General features: G+C 46.8%; 1 protein-coding gene and 1 long non-coding RNA gene across 2 annotated transcripts in view; one reads left to right on the forward strand and one right to left on the reverse strand.

Moving 5' to 3' along the window:
• The window catches only part of GNA13 (G protein subunit alpha 13), a 47,704-nt gene extending 39,388 nt beyond the window's left edge, over nt 1–8,316 (forward strand). Inside the window, exon 4 of the mRNA XM_082370494.1 lies at nt 8,076–8,316. Coding sequence (XP_082226620.1) covers nt 8,076–8,195 — 120 coding nt within the window. The 3' untranslated portion in view covers nt 8,196–8,316. The remainder of the gene's footprint in view (nt 1–8,075) is intronic.
• Nucleotides 15–15,098, reverse strand: LOC309617790. Its single transcript, XR_014238139.1, has 3 exons — nt 14,472–15,098; nt 13,476–13,697; nt 15–8,132 (listed from the first exon to the last, which is right to left on the reverse strand). It is a non-coding gene; the product is annotated as an uncharacterized lncRNA (long non-coding RNA).
• Nucleotides 15,099–18,006: the final 2,908 nt, after the last annotated feature.

Here is an 18,006-nt window from a genome sequence, read left to right on the forward strand (position 1 = left end):
ATGATCTGTCCATGTGTTTGTGCTGCTGGACAAAAAGTACTGGTTTTTTTTTTTTCTTTTTTTTTAGTGATAGGACACAGGTTGGCTTTTCAGTGTAGTAAACATGAGGAAGGGAGGGACTTGTACGTGAGTGGTGTGTACATGTCCCCCTGTTCCAAATAAAGCAAGTGATAGTACATACTCATTTTATGGTACGAGGTTAGGGCTTAATAAATTTATAGAGAGATTAAAGTGTCAGTCTAAACCGGAACATTTTAAACAAGTTGAACTTTATGGCCTTTTCAAGTACCATCCAGTTGATACTAGCCTTAGGCTTATAAGTGATTATTAACATAATTTGAAGTACCAGTGTTTGTACCACTAGCATTCTTATGTCTGTACTTGAATGTATAGTTAGCATTTAAATAACTCTGTTCATTCTTGTGGCATCTAGGTCTAACCATCTGATTTCAAATGCCAGAGCTCATATGGAACAAAAAAGTGTTAATGATATAGGGCAGTAATTTCTGGGTTGATAAGAGATTTTGCGACCTTTCCAAAACCACATTACCTTTGATGATGATGAAAATGTCCAGATGGATGGAAGTAGGGACCCAGTATGCATACATTATCAATCAGTGAAGGTCATGATAGAAGTATGCTACTTACTTGTTCTCTGATTTGGGTTTGTCTTTGGAAAGCTTGTTTATAATATTTCTTGCCATAGTAAAAGGGCTGCATTTGTTCTCAAATCATGCCTATTTGATGGCTCTAGGAGAAAAACAGAGAGGGGGCAGGTAGGGGTTAATTCTTGGAAAGTATATGTAACAGTGCAACAGACGATACCATTTACCCTTTCTTTACCTCTTACTTGAAAGCAGAATCGCAAAATGTTTAAATGGCTTTTCTCTACTAGTCTAAAGGTGGAGCTCATTTACCACGGAAGCCTTATCAAAAAGTCTATTTCATAACAACCTCATAGATACTGTACCTAACAAAACATGATTTGTATTAGCTCTGTATGAAAGTATTTGTGGCTTAGGATTTTTTATACATATATCTTTTTATAACTTTGCCGGAACTGAGCACATTATCTGATACTGTTGTAAATTTTTTTTCTGTCAGTGCTTTAGTTCAGGATTGGCAATAAATTATTTCTACAGGAGGGTCTGAAAGTGGAAAGAATGGTTTGATTTGATAAAATGAGTTGCTAGTTATCCAGGCTTTTTACTTTTGTACATATTTTGCAAAAATTTTGCCTCTTGCTATTAATATTTGCTTTGTAAAAATTACTGACGTTTAATAAACATTTATAAACTATTCCATACTATGATGTTATTTAAATCTGATTAAATGTCAAGTGCAAAGCAGACACTTAATATTTGAAAGCAGAAGTTTCACCCAGTGACTGAAAGCACAGAAATCGCTCTTTTGTCAGATCTCCAGCGATACTTTGACTTAGTCTATAAACGTTTCCTCACTGAAGACGGAGATGTGGGCTTCAAGAACGTTCCCAAACACTTGTTTTGATGTGGGAATGGGGAACACCCACTTTTCTCTCTGCTCCTCTTAAAATCGCTGAAATTGCACTAGGGTGTCTCTGGGCTCACGGTTTGTCCACCTGCAGGAGTAATGCTGCTGTGTCTTTTGTCATCAAAATAGCGTTTTAAAAACAAACCAACATGTTACCACTCCTTTTCTTGTTTCAAGAAACTTTAAGATGATGATTTACAGAAAAATCGCAAAGATAGTAGTTTCCCTGTACTCCACACTGTTGGCAATAGTTTCCGCATTTACCGTCTTGCATTGTACTAATTAACATCTTGCATTATACTAATTCACCATATTGGTTCAAAATTAATGAACCAATATTGATAATTTATCCTTAAGCCCATACTGTCTTCAGATTTCCTTAGTTTTTCCCTGTTGCCCTTTTCTGTTCCAGAATCCATCCAGGACACCATCTTACATTGATTTGTCCTGTCTGTCTGAGCTCCTCTCGGCTATTACAGTTGCTCAGGCTTTCCTTGTTTTTGATGACCTCGGCTTTTTTGAGGAGGAGGAATGCTGGTCAGGTATTTTGTAGGTTGTCCGTCCGTTGGGATCAGCCTGGTATTTTCCTTGTGATTAGACTGGATTCTGTGTTTTGGGACCACAGAGGTAAAGTAACCACTCTCATGAAATCACGGCACTCATCTTTTCCCTTTGCAACTTCAGCTAAATTAGAAGCTGTTAAATAACTTTTGGTATGTTTATACCTTTTCTTTAAGTGGCGTTTATGGGAAGCTGAGCATGTGCTTTTCTTCCCCAGAGCAGAATGAAGGGCCCTTTCCCACAATCAGAATTGCAAAGCAGGTGTGAATAAAGTTCAGTGGTGATGGCTATAATCCAGGACTGGTTGGTTCCAGGCCTTTCTGGCAAAATAAAAATTGTGTCCAAGGCCTCACCTTTACAGTGAGATTTCACTCTTGGTCCCAAGAAAAACAGAAAAATTTGGGCTTAGAGGTATTTACAAATCTACAAATACCTACAAATTTGTAGATTGGAAACAGGTCATTAAATTAGCCTTTGTTAGACTTAAGATCTTTTAAAATGGAAACTAAACTCACTTGAGCATTTGAATCCCCCAAAGGAAACCAAGAAGTCTTTACAAAAAAAAAAAAAAAAAAGCTTTTCTTAGGCTATTGTTGGAACAAGAGAATATTGATTTGTCGGCGGAAACAGCTAAAAAACTATTGTCCACTAAAGTGCTGGGCACCATCACAGAGCCTTGGCATGAGATGCTCTCAAAATGACCTGTTCCATTGCCCACAATGTGGGTTGTTGAAAGAGAAAAGAGACTTTGGTCTCTTGAGAATGCAGGAAACTTGCAGTTCATAGGTTAAACCAGAGGTTTGTTTGGTGACGGGAAATTTGGCAAATCCTCAGAAAAGGAATGACTTGGGCATTGTTTTAAAAGACATATTGTAACTTTCCCTCGGAAGTGAGTGGGGCCCCTGGAATACAGCATCGCAGCTAGAGGAAGGGATATCTACCGAGCGCTGTCACCTACACTTCTCAAGCATCCATTTTCCAAGTCCACCAAGATGACCGAAGGCTCAGACAAGGGTTCCATACAAAGTAACTATTCAGGGCAGAGGGTTAAGCTTCTGTGCTGGCCCCAAGGATACAGAGGGAAGTTATGTCCAGAGTGAACATTTATACTGAGTGGAGGTGTGTTGATTTATCTTTTCCCCATGAAGCAACATGATAGGGAAACAAGCCACAAAGTCTTTTTAAAAGTCGATCATTCTTTTGTAATTAAGTCCACGGCGGCTTTAGACTTGGGCTTGATTTCCCTCCCCTGTCAAACGTGCAAGAAGAGAGAGTTAACTCATAAGATGCCACGAGGTCAAACACCACTGACCTCGGGAGAGGAGAAGTCGAGTTGTTTTCTTTTTCTTTTATTCTCCATGGAAAATCCCAGTGCTTGCCAACTTGGGGATTTAAATCACTGGTTTCATTTAAGGCCGGAATGAGTATATCGAAACTTTATCCCGAAAAAAAGAGCGTCACGGCGCCCAGGGCTCAGTGGTACTGAGGAAATTCCACAGTCGAGCTAGTGTTGTCCAGGCGGCCCTTGCATGTCTGCAGCAGGTTATAGTTTGGTGGAAGATGCTATAAATCGGGGTAAAGGAGGATGACGTTCCAGACCAAGGGTGGATGCCCAACTTTATGGCAATAATGAGCGTCAGCGTAACACAGGTGCACTGGACAGCGTAGCCCTCTCGAAAGCGCATGAAACAGAATCATGTTCAAACCCCTGTCCAACATTCAAGGCATCAACCGCCCTCTCCAGCCAGCCTGCGCGTCCGGCTTCCTTCACACCAGCTGAACTAGGTAGCTGTTCTCCCCACGTCTCGCCTCTCTGGTTCTCTTGGCCATGGGCCAAATCCTGCTCACCCTTTAAGGCCTGGCTCTGAGGAAGATGGCAGGATGTCTACCACCCCGAGGCTGGAGCCGTTTCTTCCTCTGTGTGCCCCTCCCATCCTACCCCTCTCTTCAGGGCACTTACTGTAGAGCGATTTACGTTCATGTCTTAATGCTTCTGCTCGACGGTGACACGAATCTGACATTGTTACACAGATGCTTTTGCTAAGCTCCCTGTGTGCCCGGCTGACATGTCTGACTGTTCCCAAGAGGCACCGACACAGGGTCTGCTCCTTAGAAGACACTGTCCAGTTGTGACGGGAGCCTGAGTGGAACCAGCCTGAGGAGGGGTGGCGAGAACTTGGCCCTCCCGTGTGGACAAGTGGCCCTTGAGTGGACGGTCACTAACTTAAGAAGCTGAAGATTAGACCAATTATCTGGGAAATAAGGAGCTTGAGCTCAATGGTGTCCACGTTCTTTACTACTTTCAGATTCTTGAAAACCTTCTAGAATATTCCCACTTGCAACAAAAATTGTTCATAACGTAATATAGTATTATAGTCTATAATACAAAATTCCGGGAATTCCCTGGTAACCCAGTGGTTAGGACTCGGGGCTTTCACTGTCGACGGCGCAGGTTCAATCCCTGGTCGGGGAACTAAGATCCCGCAAGCCACTCGGCGAGGCCAAAAATAATAATGATAACACAAAATTCCTATGATAAGGTCTTCAAATTTTCCTGAAAAAAAAAAAAGTAAAGAGGGACTTTATGGGGAAATTTTTAAGTACGTGTCTTTGAGGACCCTAAGGGGAACTCAGTAGGTTTTTGGAAAGGTGACCCCCCCCCAGTGTATTGTTATTTTTTTCCTGCACTCTTTTCCTCATGGGGAATGTCCTTGTAACAGGCCATAGATATTCAAGAGTGTGGTGTTAGTCTTTCTGAGGTGTTGAAAGTCAGGATCTGATAGCCTCCAAAACTCACTGGAGCATTCAGATATGTGAAGGTCAGATTCATTCATTTTATGGTCATTATCTTAGTTCAGCCTGCTATAAAAAGTACCATAGACTGGGTGGCTTACAAACCACAGAAATACATTTCTTAGAGCTTGGGAGACGGGGTCAGAGACCAGGGTTTGAGCAGAATCAGGTTCCAGGGAGAGCCCTCTTCTGGTTTGCAGACTTACCCTCACTTAGCTGGCCTCTTCCAAGGGCACTAATCCATTCATCAGGGCTCCACCCTCATGACCTAATCACCTCCCGAAGGTCTCACCTCCAAATACCATCACATGGGGATTAGGGCTCTGACATATGAACTTGGAGGGGATGTAAATATTCAGTCCATAACAGTCATCATCAGGATTGGTTTCAATCCAGCTTGATTTCCGCCTTTTTTTCCCTCTAAGAAGGACTTGTTTTTTGTTTGTTTTCAGTGATCAGTGCAGGGATAAGAATCCAGCAGCTCCTGAGTATCTTCTGTCTAACACCTTTTTTTGGTATAAACTTTCTCCATATAATACCAAAAACTTTTGGTAAAAAGAGAAAAAATTGCCCCAATCTTACTAGGCTATCACAACCACTGTAAATAATTTTAATGGTTCTGTCTAGTCAGTTTTCCCTATATATGATTCATTAACATGTCATTAGCTTAAGTCCCAATGATAACTGTTTTATTTTTTTTTTAATTTTATTTATTTATTTATTTTTGGCTGCATTGGGTCTTTGTTGCTGTGTGTGGGCTTTCTCTAGTTGCGGTGAGCGGGGGCTACTCTTCGTTGCGGTGCGTGGGCTTCTCATCGCGGTGGCTTCTCTTGTTGTGGAGCACGGGCTCTAGGCACGCAGGTTTCAGTAGTTGTGGCATGCGGGCTTCAGCAGTTATGGTGCACGGGCTTAGTTGCTCCATGGCATGTGGGATCTTCCCAGACCAGGGCTCGAACCCGTGTCCACTGCATTGGCAGGCGTATTCTTAACCACTGCGCCACCAGGGAAGCCCACAACCAACCCATTTTAACACGAGAATACATTAAGAGCGTTAAGAGGGTTTCAGTCATTCACTTGCTAGTAAGAATTCATACCTGCTTAGTTTGCTTTCCATCTAGCCTTTGTCTGATATCAACTGCTCTGAGGAAATGGAAGTCTGATTGGTCGGGAGGTTGGGAAAGGTGGGGAGTTTGAGGTCTCAGAGCCCCCCAGCAGGAGAGCAGCCCAGAACAGATAAGGCAGGTTGGGGAGGATGCTGTGACCCAGGGGGTTAGGACACTGGACCTGGATGCCTCAAAGGAGATGGGAAGATGGAAAAGAAAGTTAACCTGTGTTTAAACTGTGCTCAGAGCCAGGGCTCTATGGGGAGAGCAGGAGCTGACTTGTTTTCTCTCTCCTGCACTGCAGACAACCTGCCCTCAAAAACTCAGAGCCCAGGTACAGCAGGGGTTGGACTGTGTAATGACACTGAGAACCCAGGCACTCTGGGAAGACAGTTTCTAGGGGAAACACATCCTGCATCCCAAACACCCAGCTTATAAATGATCTTCTGGACCCTGTCCTACTTGCAAACCAAGGCTTGATTTGCCCGTAATGGGCCAGCTCCGGCAGTGCCAAGGGAGAGAGGCCATTAGCAGAAATGAAAAGCAAACTAAAATCTTTTAGTCCATTAGGTTAAAAGGGGATTTTTCTAACTTTTATTATTTATGATTTGTGACTTCAGTTACTGTTTCCCGGAACAAACAAAATGTTACAGTTCTACTTCAACTTACTGGAGCAAATAGATGCTTATCATCAATCACACTGCAAATTGCGAAGCAGTCCGTCACCACGGCCTTTGGTGCTGTGACCTCTTTCTGTAGTTCTTTGATGTCTTGTCAGGCAAGTTATTTTCTGAGCCTCAGATAGTTTCCAAAAAGCTGCCACAATCTGTGTGTATGTGTGTGTGTGTGTGTGTGTGTGCACATGCACGCATATATATACACACAAATGTGTGTCTATATCTATCTATCTTGCAAATGAACATAGTAAACTCAGTGAAATGAGCAAACGCAGACTTTGGTTTTTACTTTAAGAACGTCACTCCCTGAAAAATAGGAACTGGGGTCCCAAGGATCTCCTGTGGGTGGCATTTAGGACTCCTTGGGTGGGAGCTAAGAAAGTGAGCAGGAGGGGAGGAAGAAGGCCGGGTCCAGTGACCTCGGGACCCCTGGAGGATGCCGCGATCCCACTCCCACCCCGGCCACCCCACCCACTGCCCCGGCCTCTGCTAAAGACGGTCACACAGTCTCCGTGCTGGAGCTGCGTCTGAAATTTACAGTTTTTCTTTCACGTTCCCCTTTTTCAGTCTCCAAGAAGGTGGGGGGGAGGGGATGAACGAGACACAAATGAAAGAGGAAGTGTCTCAGCACTAAGGAGACATCCAACACCCCACTCGACCAGTGACCTCGGTGGAAATACCGAGGACATCCTGTGTGTCCTCTTAGACCTTCTGGGGGCGAGGGCAGCTGCTGTGCAGAAGCAACCAGCTTCCCCCTGGCCAGGCCATCGGGGTCACCTGCCTGGAGGTAGAAGAAACTCTGGGGTGGGTGCGTGGGGCGTTGGGGCCGGATGTGCCCGAGGCGGGGAGGCCTCCTGGCCCCCGTGTGACCCTCAAGGCTTCTTCCCCACGAGCTGCAATCCACTGAGCTCCCGACGTGGGGAAACCAGGCTGTGCCCACGGAGGTGCCATCCGAGGGGGACCATGAGTCCAGCTCGCTCTCCAAGTCGGACAGCTGCCCCCCCCACCCCCCATGAGGGCAGCTGGTGCTAACTTAGGGACAGGGGAGGACTGACAGCCTCTGAGGGAGAGGACAGATGTGAAGATGGAGGGCAAAGGCTGGTGCAGAGGAAACAGGAAAGCATCGCCAGCGTGATGCCTGAGTGGTGAGAAAGCACACATTTCTTAGGCCATGTAAAAATACGTTTCTACTGGAGGCCACGTAGCGAAAGACAGTGGTGAGACGTGCTTAGAATAGACACATTCGAAAGGACAGGAGAGTACACAAAGGAAGAAAATCACTCCTGGTTCTGCCCAGAAATAACCTGGGTGAACATTGGCTGAACCTTCAGACTTTTTCATGCTGTGCGTTTTCCAACATAATTGCAATCATCCGAGACCTCCAAACTGGTACGGACTGGCTTTTCAATCCATTTCTCTCTTTTTCCAGAAAGAATTCTCTGCCTCTGAGGATGTTCATCACAGCATTGTTTATAATCTGGAAAACCTGAACAGCGAATGTTCATCGTTAGTGTTTCAGTCAAGCAGTTATAATCTCCCAGTAAAATAGAATGCAGTCATTAAAAAGATTGATCTCATGCTGTGATTCACATAGAAGGATGTTGCCAAGATCTGGCTGAATTTTTTAAAAAGTTTTCAAAACAGTATATATCACTTGAGCCCATTCATATAAAAACGTGGGTGTCTGTGTGTGTAAGGATGTTTGACAAAATATTAATAATGGTTCTCTCCAGAAGGAGGGCTGTCTGGCTGTTTACTTTATATATTTTTTGTACCATTTACATATGTTTTGCAAGGAACATTTACCAGTTTTATGTTTTTTAAAACTATTCATTTTGAGAAAAAAATTTAGGTAAATCTATACTTACTGATATCAAATATATCCACTATAAAGTGAGTGAGGGAACTCCCTGGTGGTCCAGTGGTTAAGACTTGGAGCTTTCACTGCCATGGGCCCAGGTTCAGTCCCTGGTCAGGGAATTGAGATCCCACAAGCCACATGGCACAGCCAATAAATAAATAAATAGATAGATAGATAGATAGATAGATAGATAGATAGATAGTGAGTGAGTGACTGAAAATGACAGGAGAGACAAAACCTATACACAATATGGTACCTTTTTGGTATTTAACATTTCTATACACAAATTGGCATACTTTATATATATAATCTGCGAGTACAAAAATATATACATTACAAAGGTTAAGTATGAAATTTACATATCCACTTTACACGTGTATAAAAGCAAGTTTGTTTTTTTTTTTAATAAATTTATTTATTTTTGGCTGCGTTGGGTCTTCGTTGCAGTGCGCAGGCTTCTCATTGTGGTGGCTTCTCCTTGCAGAGCACAGGTTCTAGGCGCACGGGCTCAGTAGTTGTGGCGCACGGGCTTAGTTGTTCCGTGGCATGTGGTAGTTGTTCCGTGGCATGTGGGACCTTCCCGGACCAGGGCCCGAACCCGTGTCCCCTGCATTGGAAGGCGGATTCTTAACCCCTGTGCCACCAGGAAAATCCCTAAAAGCAAGTTTAAAAACTTGTTATTGTGGGTGCTTTTTTATAAAATCATGACACTGTGTTATATCTTAAACAATAACGATATTTCCACTGTGAGGGTGGGCAGTATTTCGGGCTGAGTCTTGGAGGAGGAAGACTGGCCAGTGCAGGACAGTCAGGAGTGAGGGAACAGCACGTCCCCAAGGAAGGCACAAAGTCACAACAGAGCGGGCGCGTTTGTCAGCCTATCGCCCCTGGCATCTGAAACCACGGAGCGCTCCCTCCTTCTGCAATTTCCTCCTGGCTTTTCTGGGTCACTGTCTTCTCTGGGCTGCAGTGGCTCCAGTCAACCAAACAGGCACTGGGGGCCCTGAGGGAACGAGGCACTGGACAGTGGCCTCTGTTGTGTCGGGCGGGGACTCTGTAGAGAACACGAGGATTCAACCGACCTCGTTCGTAACATCCTGGAGGCTCAGCCCTGGGCACCACGGGAGACAGAACCTAGAATCTGGGTCAGTGGACTTGCGCTCAAGGTGAGACACCCCCCCTCCCCGCCATGGCCTGTCTCAGATGAGATACGCTACCTCTCTGAGCCTCAGTGTCTTTATCCATAAAATGGGACAATAAGAACCTTACCCCATAGGGTTGCTGAGAAGGTAGGATACAAAGAAGCTGATTCCAGGAAGGACAGACAGCCTGACAAAACCCCAAAGGCCAAAACGCCAAGCCCTGACATTTCAACAGGTCAGGTTTTGCTAAAAAGCCCATGCTCACGACAAGTCCTTGTGATACATCCTCGTGGTCAGACGTGTTGGTCACAGGTTCTAATTATGGAAACTCTCTGACAAACAGCCTGTTGACATGAGTCACCGGGTGGTTTAAGTCTCAAGGCCAAGGTCTCTCCTAAGAATGGTTTGCAGATATGTACATTCTTGGGAAAAGACAGCAGTGGTTCGTAATCGTTTTCATCCAGGAGGATGAATTTACAGTCCAGAAAGTAACAGCCTTCTGAAACACCAGGTGGTAAATATAACGTCCCAGGGTCTCCCTCCTCTGACTTTCCTGACTTTCCTTCTCTCGTATTTGCTTCTGTTTGGAGTCCTTTCTTTTACGTACACACCTCTGTTGGTTCAGGATCCGGCCTGGTAACCTGGGTAAATTATTTCAAATGGCAGTTCAAATAGCTTCAGTCCACTTGTAAAACACAAACGTGAGAAGAGTCTCCTTAAAGTAGGGGATTCCACGAAGGGACCTCAGAAAGGATTAGGCTTTGGTCGATGGGCCCAGGTGGGGAAGGGCATGAGGACGTTACTTTCTCTCAAGGGCAAATATTTCTCCTTCCTAAATGTATGCATTTCCTCTCTGGAGGCTTCTTGAACTTGTTTTCCGAATTGTCACACTGAAGGCTCTTCTCTGCGGGATTCTGTGGCCTGGCTGTTAGAAGCACAGACATAGAAGATTCCCCAAGACCTGGCTGAATTTTCTTTTAAAGTTTCAAACAGTGTGTGTGTGTGTGTGTGTGTATGTATATATATATATATATATATATATATATATATATATATATATATATATATATACATACACACACACACACATATATAACTTGAGCTTATTTATGTAAAAACGTGGGTGTACCTGTGTTTCAAGAAGTTGTTTGCCAAAAAAGAAGCAGACTCACAGATCTAGAGAACAAACTAGTGGTTTCCAGTGGGCTCTGGGAGGAGGGGCAGTATAAGGGTGCGGGAGGGAGAGGTGTAGCCTATTGGGTGTAAGACAGGCTCAAGGATGTAGGTACAACACGGGGAGTATAGCCAATATTTTGTAATAACTGTAAATGGAAAGACCTTTACAAATTGTACAAAAAAATTTAAAAATTGTCCTAAAAACATGTTGGCCAGAATGTTAATCATGGTTAATAATCATGGGAAGCAGCCATGGGTTTACGTCCCAGCTGTGCCCCTTATGAGGGGTTACGAAACCTCTCTATTTCTTTGTCTCTGAAGCTGGATAGAGAGTTAGTGTGACGATTACGGAGCATAAAGGAAGCATTCCATCAATGCTGCCCTTGGACCTTGAAGAAACGGATGCTGCCCTTGGCTGTAGCAGAGACCCAGAAAACAGAGGGCACTAGTTGAAGTAAAACACAACTTACTGACATTGGACGTCCCATGGGGGTGACCCGGCGCGTGGAGAATGGATCAGAGTCAAGTTCACAGAGAGAATGGGGCGGAAAAAAAACCAATGTCATTTAGCTGCCACCCTCAGAGGTCATAGTTCCCAGGTCAGCACATTCACTCCCCACGAGGCACAAGAAGCCAAATTCTAACAATTCTTCCTGGGAAACCCGGGGAATCCGTTGGACGACCCCAGTGGCCCCTGCCACCCAGAGACATGAGGGGTCAGAGCCACCCCGGACCTCAAAGTTGATTCTCCTGGACAAACTTGGAGAGAGTGACCAAAGCTTGTCTCTTTGACCCTCCACTTTCTGACTGGCCCATTCCTGAGCTATGTTACAAGAGAAGGTTTAAAGTGGTTTTGTCAATATGCTTTTCTCGTATGCTCCAATTACATCGTCTTGCTGAAGGACCCACGCTGACTTCTTAAGGTGACTTGACTTTGCTCGAATCCGCACGTGTTAGTTTCATACGTTAACTCTCCAGGTAGGGTTGCCAGATACGAGACAGGGTTCCCAGTTACATTTGAATTTCAGATCAACAACGAATAATTTTTCCTGTATGAGTATGTCCCAAATATTGGATGGGACGTACTCAGACTGAGAGATTATTTGTTGCTGCTCTGAAATGCTAATGAACTGGGCATCCTGTCTTTTTCTTTGCTGTATATATCTGGCAACTCTCTGTCCATGGGAGATCTTATTTCCCTCCACCCAAGTACTAGCCAGGCCCGACCCTGCTTAGCTTCTGAGATCAGAAGAGCTTGGGCTGGGCATATTCAGGGTGGTATGGCTGTAGGCAGTCCTACTCCTGGGCATATACCTGGAGAAAACCATAATTCAAAAGGATACATGCAAAAAAAAAAAAAAAAGATACATGCACCACAGTGTTCACTGTAGCCCTATCTACCATAGCCAAGACATGGAAGCAACCTAAATGTCCATCGACACATGAAAAATAAAGAAGATATGGTAATATATACAATGGAATACTACTCAGCCATGAAAAAGAATGAAATAATGGCATTTGCGGCAACATGGATGGACCTAGAGATTGTCATACTAAGTGAAGTAAGTCAGACAGAGAAAGACAAATATCACATGATATCACTTATATGTGGACTCTAAAAAAAAGATATAAATGAACTCATTTACAAAACAGAAGCAGACTCACAGACATAGAAAACAAACACATGGCTGTGGAAGGGTAAGTGGGGGGATAAATCAGAAGCTTGGGATTAACAGATACGCAGATAATAATAGATTGTTATTATGTATATATAAAATAGATAATCAACAAGGACCTACTGTATAGCACAGAGAACTTTGCTCAATATTTTGTAATAACCTGTATGGAAAAAGAATCTGAAAAAGAATGGATACATGTATATTTATAACTGATTCACTTTGCTGTACACCTGAAACTAACACAACATTGTCAATCAACTCTACCCCAATATAAAATAAAAATTAAAAATAATAAAAAATAAAACAAACAAATAAAAATCTTATTTCCCTGTTTCCAAATTCTTGGAGGAGGTGACCTCGGGGATGCTTCTATAACAAATACACGGTCCTGGAAAGGTAAGCACGGTCATTCTTTACGCAAAAAGACACATTTCCACACAAACAGCAAGTATTTCCCCATGTGAGGCCCGGCTTTGCTGGGTGGCTCCAGGAAAGAAGAGGCTGGTGGATCACAATCTTTGCCCTCAGGGAGCTCGCAGAGTAGACCATAGTGCAATTAACCACAAAAACCAGAGCAGAGCACAAGAGCCCTGCGGAGGTCTCCACGCCTTCCCAGTTCAGAGGAGAGGACATGGCATTGGCTTGATGGGGCCAGATGGAGAAAGACTCCTTGTTGGGGTGGCATTTGGATGCTCCTTAATGTCACTGAGTGGAAGGAGTGACTTAAATGCATGCAAAGTCGAGGGAGAACACCATGCATACTTGGTGGCTTCTTTGGGCAGAATGTAGATGACATCAAGAGACAAAGAAGGGGAAGTAAGTCTGGAAAAAGGAGGTGAGGTTCAAGAACCACACAAACAGAAAACAAGCCAAGGAAAGAACCCAGAGTCACCCCCAACTTTTTGTGCGTATACTTTTCAAATAAGGAAGTATTCCCAAATGTTCTCTTGGGAGAGGAGGTGGGGGCTTACCTAGTCCTTCGAGGAGAAGGTTTCATCCCATCGAGAGTGAGTTCCTTTCACAAAAGGTTGCTCCTGTGGGTGAACTCATTCCTGGGGTCCAGCGAAGGGTATGAGAGAGAATCAGGTCTGGCCAAGTGACGTCTAGGCAAAGGTGGCCATGGAAGACCACATGGATATCGCTCACTTGACAGATTAGATACAGTCCAGAGAAGCTGGCCAGGAAATGAATTTCTGAAAAGTAAATTTATTTCCCAATTTTTCAATTAAAAAACGAGCGTCCTGGGCTCTCAAACCTAATTTGCTCATTTCTTATGTGACCTTTAATTTAGCAAGTGTGTGAGCTAAAAACCCTGGTGAGACTCAGTTTTCTCATCTGTAAAATGGGAGTGTGGCCCAAATCACTACGTTTTCCTCCGACTGACCCAAAAGAAAGCTCTTGGTGAGGGAGGGGTTGGCAGGATTACAGGCCCGCTCGGAGGGCCCCAGGGCACCTGCAGTTCCCTTAGTCCCTTCTTGATAAGACAATGTAGATGAAGCAAGTCCTAGGAGCAAGCCAGCCCACAGGAAGTGTACTGAGGGGGAGAATAGCCCTCCATCCGCTGAAGAATTAGACTGCACCTGGAAAGATAAGGCACTTAGAGTGCTTGTGACAGTGAACACTACAGGCCTGCAATGGACCACACCTCCTGGTATTCATGGCCTCTTGATGTGCAAGGTACCCATCCTTGAATCTGGGCTGCTTCAAGCAGTAGAACGGGACAGGGGTGACTCTGTACCGGCTCTAGGCCAACATCTTAAGGAAGCTCGGGGGATTCTGCTTTTGCTCTCTTGGGAGACCTGAGCTACCACATAACCTGCACCCTGTATCCTGTTGGAGAGGCCACGTGGAGAGGGAGAGGCCCTGGGCTCCGTGGAGAACCGAGGACCCAGCCGGACGTTTGCCCCTGTTACAGGCCACCCTGCCACCCCTCCCACGTCCCCACCCGACCTCCACTTCTGGGTCACCTGACACGGGAGCGGAGCAGCACCTCAGACGTTCCACGCAGACAGAGACCAGCCACCCAGTGGCCTTGTTTAAATTCTCGACCCACAGATTTGTGAGCAAATAGCATCACCACTATTTTCAGCTCTGATGTTTTGGGTGCAGCACTGGGTCATGAAATCCCACACTCACAGGAAAGGTACACCATCCCCCCCCAAAATATGTCAGGAATCTGTGCTGTCCAGCTGGTCGGGTTTCTCAGGGTCAAAAGAAAGGATGTGTAGAGTTTAAACCACAGGCAGGAGCACTTCCTATTGGGGACCAAACAGGAATTCCCTGAGGGCCCCAGGTTCCTGGACGCTGGGCTGGGAATGGGTGACAGCCCCCGGGGGGTTTCTCAGCTCTTGCTCAGACCATCCCTGGGCTGAGGGACCCGCCCAAGCTTTGTTCAACCCTGGCTGTGCTCCCCCAGAGAGACAAGGACACGGGGAGCTGTGTTCCGGGGAGGTTTGGTGGGGACCAAGTCGGGGGTCCCTCACCTCCTGGGAAGCAGCAAGAACGAAAAGAGATAGGAGGTGGGGAGGGGGGATGGGGGAGGTGGGAAACCACCCCACTCAGCAGCAGAGGCAGCTCTGGGGGCTCCTTCAGTCACCCCAGGGCAGGAAGCAGGACAGAGAGTGGCAGGAGGGGACCCACCCGGATGGGGCCTCCATTCAGGGCCTGGACCGGGGGCCAGGGCTTCCCAGGCAGGGGCAGGCCTGGGGCTCTGAAGGCAGCTTACACTTCCACGGGGTCAGGAAGGGGCAGGATGCTGTGTGCCCAGGGACACCCCCGAAGGTGCAGAAATAGCAGCATGCTGCCTGGGACAGGAGGACAGGTGAAAAACGAGAAGGCCAGGCCAAGGTGGCATAGGGACCAGACTGCGATGGAAGGCTGGGCCTGGGTCTGGCCCAGCACTGACTGTCCAGCAGCTGGCACGCAAGAGATGCTCAATAGATGTTTGCTGAATAGAGCCACAGAGAAAGGACGGGGGATCGTCCTCAGGAAGAACCTGACCAGGATGAGCAGCTGTGGTCGGAGGGCATCTCCCGGGCCACGGGCTCTGGTCCAGCCTGGGCATCACATCGCCAGGTGACGTGGGCAAGTTGCCGCCTCTCTGCAGGGCTCAGCTCTGTGTCTGTGAATCAAAGGTGTTAGGGGAGAAGCTTCCCTTCTGCTCAGGGACTTGGTGTCCCTGAGATCTGGTGACTAACGTCGAGTGTGGATAGGGTGGTGTCAGGAAGGGAAGGCGATGGGAGGATCAAAGACAGTCCTGAGGAGGGGCATGGAGAAAATAAGGCAGCTGTCAGCAGAAACCGGAAGTCAGAAGGGAGAGATGGGCTGGGGGGAAAAGGTGACATGTTTGCCATTAGGGAAGTTTAAAGGGGACAAGGGCACATCTTCAAATGGGCAGTGGAGGCCAAAAAATCACAGCCAACTAGAACATTCTCTCCATGGCCCCCCAAAAGACAGCCAAGTCCTAATACCCCCAAACTGTGAATGTTACCTTACATGGAAGAAAGGTCTTTGCAGATGTGATTAAGTAAAGGTCTTGAGATGGGAGATTATGCTGGATTATCCGGTGGGCCCCGAATGCCCTCATGTGTGTTCTCCCTCTTTTTTTTTTTTTTTTTGGCTGCGCTGGGTCTTCATTGCTGCGCGTGGGCTTTCTCTAGTTGCGGCGAGCGGGGCCTACTCTTCGTTGCGGTGCGCGGGTTTCTCATGGCGGTGGCTTCTCTTGTTGCGGAGCATGGGCTCTAGGTGCGTGGGCTTCAGTAGTTGTGGCATGCAGGCTCAGTAGTTGTGGCGCACGGGCTTAGCTGCTCTGCGGCATGTGGGATCTTCCCGGACCAGGGCTCGAACCCGTGTCCCCTGCATTGGCAGGCGGATTCTTAACCACTGCACCACCAGGGAAGCCCCACGTGTGTTCTTAAAACAGGGAGGCAGAGGGATATTTGACACCCAGAGGAGAAGGTGATGTGAAGACGGAGCAGAGAGACATTTGAAGATGCTGGCCTTGAAGACTGAGGGATGCCAGCCACAAGCCGAGGAACAACGGCCGCCCCCAGGAGCTGGAAGAGGCAAAGAGCAGATTCTCCCCTGCAGCTGCCAGAGGGGGTGTAGCCGAGAGACAGTGTTTTCAGACACCCAGCCTCCAGGACTCTGAGACGAAAGACTTCTGTTGCTTTAAGCCACCAAAACTTTGCGGTAATTTCTACCAGCAGCCACAGGAAATGAATACACTGGGCGTCCCCTCAATCACGGACTCTTAACTCACCGCCAGGTCCCTCACCTGGGCCCCAGGTTAAGTGCTTTGGGTATGTTATCTCTCACCCCTCTGAAGTGCCTGTGAGGCAGGAACTGTTAGAACCCCTGCTTCCCAAAGGAGGAAGCTGAGGCACAGAGGTCGGACAGCCCTCCAGAGGTCGCAGAGCTGGCGAGTGGCACAGCTACACAGAGGTGGGTGACTCCAGGGGTGCTCCTCTTAGCACTGTGCCAGTGCTCCGTCCCAGCTGAACTCATGCTCCTAAACACGCCACCCATGCAAGCTTGCAGGTCCTGGTCATGGAAGTGGTACCTTCTTCTTTCAGTGCCCTAAGTTATAGAGCTACTACGTATCACAACTGCACTTAGAGCTTGTTAGTCCCGTAATGGGGCTTTGAGCATCTGTGTCCTGAGACATGTCACAGGGCAACAAACTGGGACCCTAAGAGGCGGTGGCTTGTTCACCGCCTTAAAGCTGGTCCCTGAAGTTAGAGCCAGAATCAGAAGCTAATTCAGAATGTTCCCACCCAGCACCCCGGATATATTTTAGGAGCAAATTAAGCAGCTGAAATGTGAGAAGAAATGCTGGCTTGGTTACACGACCCTCGCTATCTAAGGCAGACCCAAGACCATGCTCCAGAACAAAGATCTGAAGTCAAATACACTCTCCTGACATACGTGTTCTGGGCACGTGAGGTGTGATGCTCGCCGCCCACCAGAAGGTGCAAGGGAAGTGGGACAGGGCGCTTCCCAGACGACTGATCGCACGGGGTGGGGGACACCTGCCAAAACGGGCCCATCAACCGGCTGATTGATGACCCATCAGGATGCCCTCCTACTGGGCGAGCAATTGGATTAACCAGAGCAGCTCCCTGGAGTGAACTGGAGAATGTGGAGAGGATTGGCGAGAGACAGACAGACAGACGAGACAGAGCAACCAATCTCCAGAGCCACACTGCATCCTGGAAACTTTCCCGGAAGAGGCGTGCGTACTCTCACCCCCCACCCCTAAGGCAGCCTCAGCGACTCTCCATTCTTCTGGGTGGATCTGAGCCTCTTGGGTAGCTCACAGGGCACAAAACAGAGGCAAACTGACACAATTAGCAGTATTCGCCCCAGTTTTTGTTTTGCATGTTTGCATTCAGATGAGTACATCTTTTTTCTTTTTTTGGCCATGCCACGTAGCTTGCGGGAGTTCCCTGACCAGGGATTGAACCCAGGCCCTCAGCAGCGAAAGCTCAGAGTCCTAACCAC

This window comes from Balaenoptera borealis (genome assembly GCF_965194805.1).
Source record: "Balaenoptera borealis genome assembly, chromosome: 20".
Taxonomy (NCBI): domain Eukaryota; kingdom Metazoa; phylum Chordata; class Mammalia; order Artiodactyla; family Balaenopteridae; genus Balaenoptera; species Balaenoptera borealis.